The sequence below is a fragment of the Homarus americanus genome, unplaced genomic scaffold (genome assembly GCF_018991925.1).
Source record: "Homarus americanus isolate GMGI-L3 unplaced genomic scaffold, GMGI_Hamer_2.0 scaffold18826, whole genome shotgun sequence".
In the NCBI taxonomy this organism is placed as follows: Eukaryota; Metazoa; Arthropoda; class Malacostraca; order Decapoda; family Nephropidae; genus Homarus; species Homarus americanus.
In genome coordinates, this window is record NW_024731849.1 from 1 (window position 1) to 11,178 (window position 11,178).

An 11,178-nucleotide genomic window follows, 5' to 3' on the forward strand; every position below is an offset into this window, starting at 1 on the left:
TAACCTAGATGTTTCAGTAGTTTAAAACTTTGGGGCGCGCCATGTACGAAAGTACAATACTGTACCTTAGAAGTGGAAGGATCAGGGATACGTAAGAATTGGATAGAATGATCGTCTTTTTCGTAAAACTCGGCAATAAACTTAAAATAATCGTAGGAGCACAAATGACAACCAACCTCCACCACGGCCATTGTGAGACTGGTCAATTAAATTAAAATCGTACCCAGGCTGCTTCCTTTGAAAAAAATCAAATATGATGGTCGAAAAAAATTCACGTGATGATATCGATACATCATTGGTCACGACTGGATGACGTCAGTCAACATTGCTCATGCGTGATGCGCAGATAACATTTCTTGACAGACGAAGACTGAAAACTACTTAAAATCTATTAAGTTCAATTGTGTCGCTATTATCCATTTCCGCCTGTTATATATGGGGTTCAAAATGCTCAGAATAGGGAGATATAAATGTTTATAACTTTAGGGCGCGTTATGTCCTAAAGTAAAATAATACCAACCTTTGATACAGGACATGGTAAACATGCTATAGAGGATAGCATATTTTTTTCTTCAGCTAAATGTCAAAAGAATTATTTGTGAAACTAAGGAGTACAGTTGGTGAATATGGTAAAATGATTCACAAACCATGAATGTGAATGTTAATTTTTATGACAAATGTATTCTTTACTCACAGGTCCAGGAGACAACAGCTCAGAATTTAGCATCTGCACAAACTCTTGGCCCAAGAGAAAAGCGTTCCCATGTCATTTGGGCTGATACTGTCACACTTTTATTTGAAGGCATTGCAAGAACTGTTGAAGTTCGACAACCTATCATTGAAACATATTATGGTAGGTGTATCGTTATGTTTGCTTAAAGATTTATGTCAAAACTTTTATATTTATTTAAAATCATAATTCTATTTGGGGTCATAAGAGAGTATTATAACGTTACTTCTCTGCCATGGAAATATGTACAGTTAGCAACAAAATGTTCTGCACCTCTTGGTCTGATGGCCTCTGCAACAATCACTGACTGAGGCCATGTTAATTTGGTAAGGTTGGTATTTCTGGTTGTGTGATGCATTGTATAACCAGTCCGATGTATTTTTTATATCACATATAGTTAATACAGAGAAATTAAAAGGAATCACCCGCATAAATGAGTGTTATTCAGAACTCTTGGTCCGGTGTGTCATATTGTAGAACACCATAAAGGCTGCAGAATATTTTTTGTTGACTGTACAAGAAGTTTTCATTTTATGTCAAGGATGTGTTCCAGAGAAATGTGACTTACAGAGGTTTATGCATTCTTGAAAGCTCAGAATGTGTTCCTAGAGAGAGAGCTTCCAGCAGATCAGCTTACAACAGGATCATAATAACATACAGTACTGTACTGTATTGTATATAATATGGAGATACATTCTTAACAGCATAATTTGTTACCTTTCAGTGATACATTATGGCTTGATTTGACTACTTGTACAGTAAGGTAACTGACTAATAAATAAACCATGGTATATGAAGGTGCATAAAACACTACCATTATTATTTACTAAGTACTGAAGAAAGATGTTGTGGTAAACCTGATGACATGGTGAGGAATGGTGCCAGCAGTCAGCTGTTTGTGCTATACTGTATAAACACAACTGCCTGGAATTTAATAAAAATAATAAATCATTTGTGGTTGAGTGTGGGATTTTTTTTCTCTGGAAAATTTATTATTTTATAATAATGTTTTATTAACCTGGCACCAAATGAACCTAAATAATATGGGAGTTATGGTGAAATTGCATACTGTCATTATAAAGGGTTGGGGGGCTGCTGAGCGTGGGAGGTGAGTTGCTCCTCTCAGTCCAGGCAGCACGTCCTACCTCCTCCTCCATCACCCACCATCTCCTCTCCACGGCTACACACCCAGATGTAGTTTTGTATTCTTTTTTTACTCCATTTCTTTACATGCAAACCCTCCATTATATAAGAACCAAATAAAGTTTTTCTTAATTTTTTGGTTTTGCAACACTTGTGTGATTTAATTGTCCAGTGTGAGGTGTACAGTAGTCCAGCGAGTCAGGGTGTGTCGCCAAACCTCCCGCTGCTCTCAGATACACTCCATCTCCCACACAGAATACAGTACAGTATACCTTTACAGTAGGATCTCAAGTTTAGCGAGTTTTAGATTCGTGATTCGTGTGTTTCGCGTCACTTTTAAAATTTCCAGCCTCTCAAGAATAGTGATTTTAATTACTGGTTTTGCTAGTCAATGGAGAGTGAGCAGCGTACATTATCGTGGTCCTTTGTTATCAGCTGTTCCATCGTGTTTGTTGTTTACGTCAGTTAGTTTGAATGAGCGAGAGCGAGTGGTGTAGTGACCTTGGATTATATGACCCATTGTCTTATGTTTCACGAGATTCTTGTTTAACTATTAGCCATTCTTGTGTATTGACGATGAGTGAGGTGCGTAATGTAAATTTCGGGAGCTGTTCTGGTGGTAATGATGGCCGTAGAGAAGATAAACTAGGAAAGCCCCAAGCCAAGCGTAACTACCGTAAGGGGGTCAAGAAGAGGAAATACACCCTTGAAATGAAACGAGAGATGCTTGAGACGATCAAAAGTGGTGCTTGTACCTGTGAAATCATGTATAGGCTCAACTGCCTTGAATCTACCATATATTCCCTTAAGAAGAACAGGGAAGCCTTAACTGTTTCCGTGAGTATATTCTCAAAATTTTCTAGTAACAGGACGTTCTCTGATACTTCACAACAAAACCTACTGCCTGTTATCACAGACCAGTACCTTCACAAGTGGGTGGAAAGAAGAAACCGTGAGCAGTGCGACCTGTCTGGGCCACAGATAAGGCCTCATAATGACATCTACTTTTGGTAAATTTCTTTCACCTGCCGTGATAAACCCTGGAAGTAGTTGTCCAACCTTCTCGGCTGATTGGCTCAGTAAATAAATATTATTTTATGATTAATTGTGCTTTACTGTGCAACACAACACAGTAATGCTATATTGAATATATAAATATTACTAAGCACATTAACTAATTCAATGGATATTAGCTGCCCATACATCAAATTTCATAGTACAGTGATATCCCCGTTAGCTGGAACAATTGGTGAAGAGCACTTCCGGGAATGAGAGATTTCCAGGTAACGAGACGACTCTCTCATCCCCGGAATTTTCCGGGTAACGGAAAAATGTTCTCGGAAGTTCCAGAAATTGCCCATTACATCATCTCTTGAACCCAGAAAAATATCCCTCATCCCCGGAATTTTCTGGGTAATGGAAAAATTATCTCGAAATTTTCCAAGAAAATTTCAATTCCGGCTATCAGAGACTTCCGGGTTTGAGGGATTCTGGCTAACGGAGATATTACTGTATAAACGTTCCACACAATATTGTTATTATTTTGGTTTTGGTCATCTGGGGAACCTTAAGGTTCTAACTATGGGATTAAGTACTGTACTTTAAACAATAAGACATGTCATCTCTGCAGGATTTCTGTCACAAAACATTTTTCGATTGTATAAGAAAATACAGTAAAGCCTCCGATAACATCGGTTCGACCACCAACTTTTCATATTTAAAACCCTAGTAATTTAGGACCCAATTCAATTTACGTCCTTATTTCATTCGTATTTACTACCAAAATATAATAAAAGTAAAATAAAATTACATTTTCTTATAAATAATAATTAAATCCAGATATGTATTATAAAAAAAATAATAATTACTGTAAAAAAAATGAAGAGCGCGCCTTGCACAAAGAAGCTGCTGGCTAATGAATGGTAAACAACAGTCGGAGCTTGGCGGGCCTTTTGTTTTCACGCCTCTGGAACAGGAGAAAAACTTTCTCAGGTTTCTTACAGCATTTTTGCATCCCTATTCAACATGAGCAAGAGAGCAAGTGATGGTAGTGTTGGTTCAAAAGATAATAGAAAGTGTATAAGCTTAGCTGAGAAACAAGATGTGTTAAAACGATATGAAAAAGGTGAGAGGTCTGTGGATATTATATGGAGCAAGCAATGAACATGTTTTCTGAAGTGGAACCATTAACAGAACAAAGCATTAAAATCTAAATAAATACAAATGACCTCTACATAAAGATGTATAATGAGAAAAGAAAGCAGCTGTGCAAGGTTCTTTCAAGAGCTTTATTATTCGAAGGCCTAAACCATCAACTTCAGCTACACCATCAAATTCAGCATCATAAGCAGCTTCAACATCAACTTCAGGTTCAGTAACAGTTTCAGCAACAGCTTTATGGAAAGCTACAGCACTAGCCAGAGTTGAACCTGATGACTTCGTCATCTGAGTAAAAACTCGCACAATATTCATTGGTGAATAGAATTTTTGTTTTACATTTGTAAATATTATTTAAAACATATATGAACAGTAAATAAGTGTTGCTTTCATATTCATATGTTGAGAAATGACTATATGTTTTCACATGTAATTGTACGCACTTACTGTTCATACGTTGGCGTTCCCAATCGTCTCGCCTTATTTCTTTACCATTAGTGGTTAGCTACTTCTAGCGTTCCATTTATTAACATTAAATAACATTACTTAAAACATACATACAGGTATTCATTTTTTTAAATTAAGTTCACTACAGCTACAACCAGGGTCTTATTCTCTTCAGTTTCTTATGTACAACCATCGTCACTCACGAAAACAATGCCATCTTGTCTCCTCGTGTGTGTTTCAATATTCGATGTATTATTAATGAATTGCATTGTTCATTTCGCATAATATAAAGATTAATTCAATCAAATACATATTCAGTAATAAACAATAATGAATCTTTTGTACATACAGTATTCATAAAAGGATAAATGACGCGGAATCCTTAAATGCACACATTCGTATATGTTGGCGTTCCGAATCCATCTCTTTTTTTTTTTTTTGCCATTAGTGGTTAGCTACTTCTATTGTTCCATTTATTAACATTAAATAACATTACTTAAAACATTTATATTAATTTTTTTACATTAATTTTACTACAGCTACAACCAGGGTCTTATTTTCTTAATTTTCTCGTGTAGAACTATCGTCCCGGACTCCTGGCTGTAAACACAAACGAAAATAATGGCGTCCCATCTCCTCTTGTGTGACCATATTATTATTCATTTATATTGTATAAGGTGCATTCAGAAACATTATTTAAAGAATATAGTTTGCAATTTTCAGTAATTGTGTTGTTTTGGGGGGAAAAGAGGGTAAAAAGCCACACAAAAGATATGAAAAGGTCACACTGGGGAATGCATCTCATTATTATTGCTTTATTTTAATGGTAATTAATGAAACTTTTACTCATTAATTAATATAAATGATGATATATCCCAGTGGTTCATTAGTGAATCATCAAAACAATAACTGCACTATGTCATCATGTTTATCTAGCATCAGGATTCTCAAAACAAAATCCAGACAATGTCATTACTTCTAAATTGACTCGTATCTCCATCCCTGCATCACCTGCAGGGTAAGTGGGGACGTCATTGCAAATGGCGGTCCTGTTTCTAGAGAAATAAACTTATCTCGACTATTATAGCAGGATTTTTAAACTTTTATTACAAATTATATATACCATCACTCTACGAACGTGGCAGAGTGTATTTCTTGTGTTTACCCTGAACCTTCAACTCGTCCATTATATAAGTAATGTGTGCAAAATCAAGCTATACATTAGTACAAAATTCAGTATATTTTACTTTCCATAGGACCTGGCCACCTGTCACTTGTAATAGAGATGTTGCAGCGTGAGTGTGATCGCCAGGCTGGTCGCATTGTAGGAGAGATGAGAAAACATAGAAGACTCGAGGCCATTGTGTCTGCTGTTCGTAATTCACTGAGGTAACTACAATAACTTATAATTTTCATTGTTTGCACCAACAGCATATAACCTATAACATCATGCTCCTGTATGTTTGTTTCAGTTGTCCTTTAAATCACTGTCATGTTTTCCAAACAATTTTCAGGTGTAGTGGAGGTAAAGAGCCAAGAGCAGATCAACCAGACCCACGTGATCTAGACACTTTGTTAGGGGAACTGACTCTCATAAATGCTCGAGCTGAGTTGTACCTCAGGTTCATCCGTAGACGAGTGTCGGTAAGTATTTGTGTTTATCTGGTTAATTTTTTTAGTGCTTATCTTGTTCACTCTTAATGTAAAATTTATTTCACAAGGTTTTCATACCTTGAGTTTGGTTCCTGGGAGACTTGTATAAACTGTAGACTGTACAATTTTATACATCTGTTGGCATGGTTACAACACAGTCAAATCCCCAGCTGTAACATCTGGCACTGCAGTAGAACATCTCTCAATAGCTTGTCTTTACTTTGTAAAATGGTTTATTACATTGATTTTACTGTATTCCTTTAAAGCTCGCGGTTTTAAAGGTTGCGTCCCTCGGAACTTACAGATTGCCATCAAAAAAAAAATATCTGAGTCCCAAAGAACACTACTTATCTTTTACTGCCTCTTGACCAAGGAATAATTGCTGTGTTCAAGTCATATTACCTCAGTCGCAGTTTTTCCAAGATCCACGAGACACTGGAAGAATATAGCCAGGCGGGGGTGAAGGAGAAGTGGAAAAATTACACCATTGCTGACTGCATAACAAATTTTAAACTGAGCCATGATGAAATCACTAGCAAGTGTGTGAATTCCTGTTGGGAGGCCCTATGGCCTGAAGCAACGAATGATTTCACTGGCTTCCCCTCAGCAAAGCCCCTGATCTCAAGCATGGTGTAAGTCGGGAGGGATTTGGTGTCATGCAACCAGAATAAATCCGAGAAGAGCTGCTTGGAAACACTGGAGAAGAGTTAACAAATTAATAACTGGCTTCTTTACTAAAAGAAGATGAGCAAGACGACCAGGAAATAGATCATGAGCAAGACGACCAGGAAATAGATCTTGGTCCAGTTGATTTAAAGGAAAACATCCGGACATTAGAGAAAATTATTATACTTTTTTTTTCCATTCTAAAAGCAAGGAAAAGAAGCACTTCTGGAATTAGACTCATCTCTAGACCAAGCACTAGATAAACAGGGGTGTGGACCAAGTACTAGCACCTGAGGTTGCCGGACTAGAGAGGTACAACCTGTACCAGTATTTTTTTTTATTTTTTTTATTTTTTTTTGGGGGGGGGGCACTAACCCACCCAGGCATGGGTCACTTACACACATCAGGGTCTAAGGAGCAAAAATATAAAAATAATTATATTAATAACAACAACAATAATAATATTTAATAATAATTGATAAAAGTATAATTAAACATAAAAATGGAATAGTAATAATAACAATAATAATTAATAATAACAATTGAAAATAATATTAAAAAAACATAAATACAAAATGAAAAGAAGATGATCAAGAGTGAGAAACAATATATGTATGATGTGTTGTGTTGTAAGAGAAACAATTGAGACCCTGCAGTTGTGTGTAAATGAGGCAGAAAGTTAGATCATCAACCTGGGACTTGGTCACATATGGCAGCAGAGTCTACCATTAGACAACACATTATGCTTCCAATATCTTCCCATTACCTACCTGTTTGATAGCTGCCTACTATCTACCATTTTCTGCTTGCCTTTGTGTTTAGGATGGCCAGTAATGTATATATTTACTGAGCTTAATACTTATTTCCTATAAATAATTCATTTAGAATATTTTATTTGCATTATTTTTCATAAAAAGTGCTTGGCAACACACACGCAGTCTGTCGCTAGTCTGCCTGGCTGTCTTTGTGTTTGGTAGAACAAGTAATGCACATAAATAATTATCGGAATAATAATACCACATATAAATACATTTATAACATAATCATAGCATTGTTTTACAGTAATACTAAACTGCAATACAACTACTGTACACTACTTTTAGCAATATTACATTGATACAACATGATAAAATGGACAAACAATGAAAATGAAACAAACAAAAGTAGATAATTATGTTCAGGAAGCTTCCCTGTGGCCGAGGTGTGGTGTGACAGGCAAATAGTCACACTGGAACCTGATAACCTGCACTGGGCATTTAAACAGTGGCCGGAAAAGGCGAGCGTTCCGGAGCGTCAACCGGGGCTCCCTAGTAGGATGTTCCGGAATGTCAACTGGAGCTCCCTAGTAGGCTGTTCCGGAACGTCAACCGGGGCTCCCTTGTAGGATGCTCCGGAACGTCAAATGGGGCTCCCTAGTAGGCTGTTTCGGAACGTCAACCGGGGCTCCCTAGTAGGCTGTTCCGGAACGTCAACCGGGGCTCCCTAGTAGGCTGTTCCGGAACGTCAACCGGGGCTCCCTAGTAGGCTGTTCCGGAACGTCAACCGGGGCTCCCTAGTAGGATGTTCCGGAACGTGAACCGGGGCTTAGGGGTTAAGTAAGCAATAACATATTTTTAATTCTGGTGTTGGGATTGGTAGACTACTGGAGACACTAACTGTAAAATACATTACTGTACAGTTGTTGACTATTGAAAATAATAATAATATGGTTTAATAAAGGTGGCCTCAGTTGTGTGTTTATGCCTCATAATTTAACATCACTAAACTGGACAGGTGATGAGAATATTGTTCTGGGGCTCTCCTTGGGTTGTGACCTTGTCAGCATTACATAAGTCTCCTTGTCATAAATTTGTCTTGGTACAGTAATGGAATTTCCAGAATAATTAAATTATTTATAACTATTTAAACATGATAGACACAAAATATATGTAATATTAATTTGGTCTTTGTTTTCTCACTCTTAAATATTATATTTCAGGCTGATTTTGAGGCGTCCATTGCACACAAGGCAGAACGTGATAAACAGGAGGCAGCTTTTGAAGGGAAACTCTTACGTTCTCAACTGGTGTGCGACATGGCTGTTATAGTTGCTGATTATACTATTTTGGAACAGTTTTATCTTAATGAGTCTTTCAAGAAGGCATTAGCTATGGACACTGTAGAGGAGACTGCTAATACATCTTCCTTAGTTGATGATGCATTCTATATTGTGAAAAAAAGTGTAAGGTATGCTTAGCTATTATATTTTACGATATTAAAACATCATCATTTGTGCTATTTTAAAGTGAATTTATATGAGCAAATATGGATCATAATTATATATAAATAATAATGACATTAATACTGTCATCACCCAGGCGAGCGATAGCATCAAACAGTGTTGATGGTGTATGTGCCATGTTGAATCATGCTGTGACTCTGATTGAGACCCAACTGGCAGAAGGATTTAAACAAACTCTGCGCAAAGGATTCCCTGCCCAGGGGTACTTGGACTTCAACCAGGTGGGTGTTTACTTACTCTATGTTAACACTGTCACGGTCTTGAATCCAACTGGAATATCTGACAAGTTTTGCTACGCTCATAGTCTTGTATTCGCTAGCTGTGTCCACGAGATACAAATAATTGTACAGTATTAAAAAACTATCCGCTATAGATGCATGATCTTGGCGGAGATCCTTGGTAAATGCATCGTTACCTCTGGCAGGATAATTCAGTCTGGTGTGTGTGCTAGAGAGGAGGAGAGTTATGAGTGCACTGACATTTAAATTCTGCTACACTTCCTCCCTATACAGTGGTCCCTGGGATTACTTGAACCGCAATTCGTTCCAGATGGTTGTTCGTTAACCGAAACCATTGTTTCATTGGGATTTGGGGTAATTGGTTCCAGCTCACCAAAAATTACATATAAAGAAAAAAAACATGCTGTAAAGTACACTTACTTTGAAAAGTGTATGTAGAAGGCTCCTGGTTGATGATGATGATGATGATGTGAATTAGAAGTGGGGGTGGAAGAGAAATCACCCCATGCTTGATGCCGTCATTTCACCCATAAAATTTTAAGTTCGCTAGGTGTAATTCAAGATTATTTTCTTTAAATCAACACTGCACTGCACTATATGTTGTCAATATGTTAAATAAATTTCAGAAGGACCAATAATTGTACTGTAAAAACGTAAAAATACTCTGTGTTCAAGAGACCCACAAGCAAGATGTTTCCTCCACTGAACAGAGATACAAACTGAGGCCTAGGTGGGTGAGTGAAGTGGCTGATGGGCGCACCAAAAACTAGTTCCCTGTACTGCAATTATGTTAAATAAGTGTTAAAATTACTAAAAAAATTAATATAAAACTTGGAAAATTATTGATTAGTACAACCTTCTTGATATTTACTCCAATTTTAATGAATGTAAGCCCTAGAGCCGATTTCTGTATTGGCGGACTAATCTTCCAGCTGGTGAGCCAGCCAAAGCATGTTGAAACATATTTGTAAGAATTTCGTTAACCGAAATGAAGATTCTTATGGAAGTTAATTCGTTAACCGAAATTTCGTTAACCGAGGCGTTCGTTAACCGAGGGACCACTATGTATATATACAGTCATGCGCCGGTTAACGTCCTAGATACGTTCTTGGAAACGTGACGTTAACCGAAATGGACGTTGTCCGATCATCTTATAAACTTTTTATTTATACTTATGTGTATGTGGAATACTATATACGTACATATACACTTTTACTGTTAAATCACTACTGTAATGTGATACAGGTGATTAATTTTTATCTCTTGTGCAAAATACATGACGTTTATATTAAAATTATTCACTGTTTTACAGGGATTCCAGCAACGCCGAGCAGATGGGGGAGAGAGAGGGTGGGAGCAAGCGAGGGGGCGTGGGGGGAGGGGAGGTAGTACGTTTGACAGTTGGCACAGGCCCAGGTCTAACGCGTGTATATTTATCAGTTCTTAGGTGACTAAGCTTCTCTCTTATAAAAAGCCAGTGAAATGACCTGGGTGAATATAATTAACATACCTGGGATTCTTGTAACATACTGATTAATTTGAATATAAACATGCTATAATTTGCACTCGACAAAACAATTTTAGTACCGTAATCAAATTAGTACATGTGCACTCCAGCTTTGCACTAAGGTCATTTATTTCTTTTACGTTTCTTTTAGTATGGTGTGTGCATGTAAATGGATGAAAATAAATGAAGAAATCTATGTAAATCTACCCAAAAATACAGTTGAAAAACTTTTTATAAAATGTACTACAGTATTGTACACTAATGTACTACATTTTTTATATCTTGAGCAAAATATATGACGCTTATATTCAAATTAATCTCTGTCTTGCAAGGATTTCAGCAATGCAAATTATAT

General features: G+C 36.9%; 1 protein-coding gene across 1 annotated transcript; it reads left to right on the top strand.

Moving 5' to 3' along the window:
* Positions 1–633: 633 nt before the first annotated feature.
* Positions 634–9,298, top strand: LOC121867848 (conserved oligomeric Golgi complex subunit 4-like; the record flags this gene model as incomplete). Its single annotated transcript, XM_042367970.1, has 5 exons — positions 634–853; positions 5,734–5,866; positions 5,992–6,121; positions 8,775–9,022; positions 9,154–9,298. Coding segments are annotated over exons 1-5 (861 nt in total), but the record flags the coding sequence as incomplete, so codon positions are not given.
* Between the last annotated feature and the right edge of the window lie 1,880 nt (positions 9,299–11,178).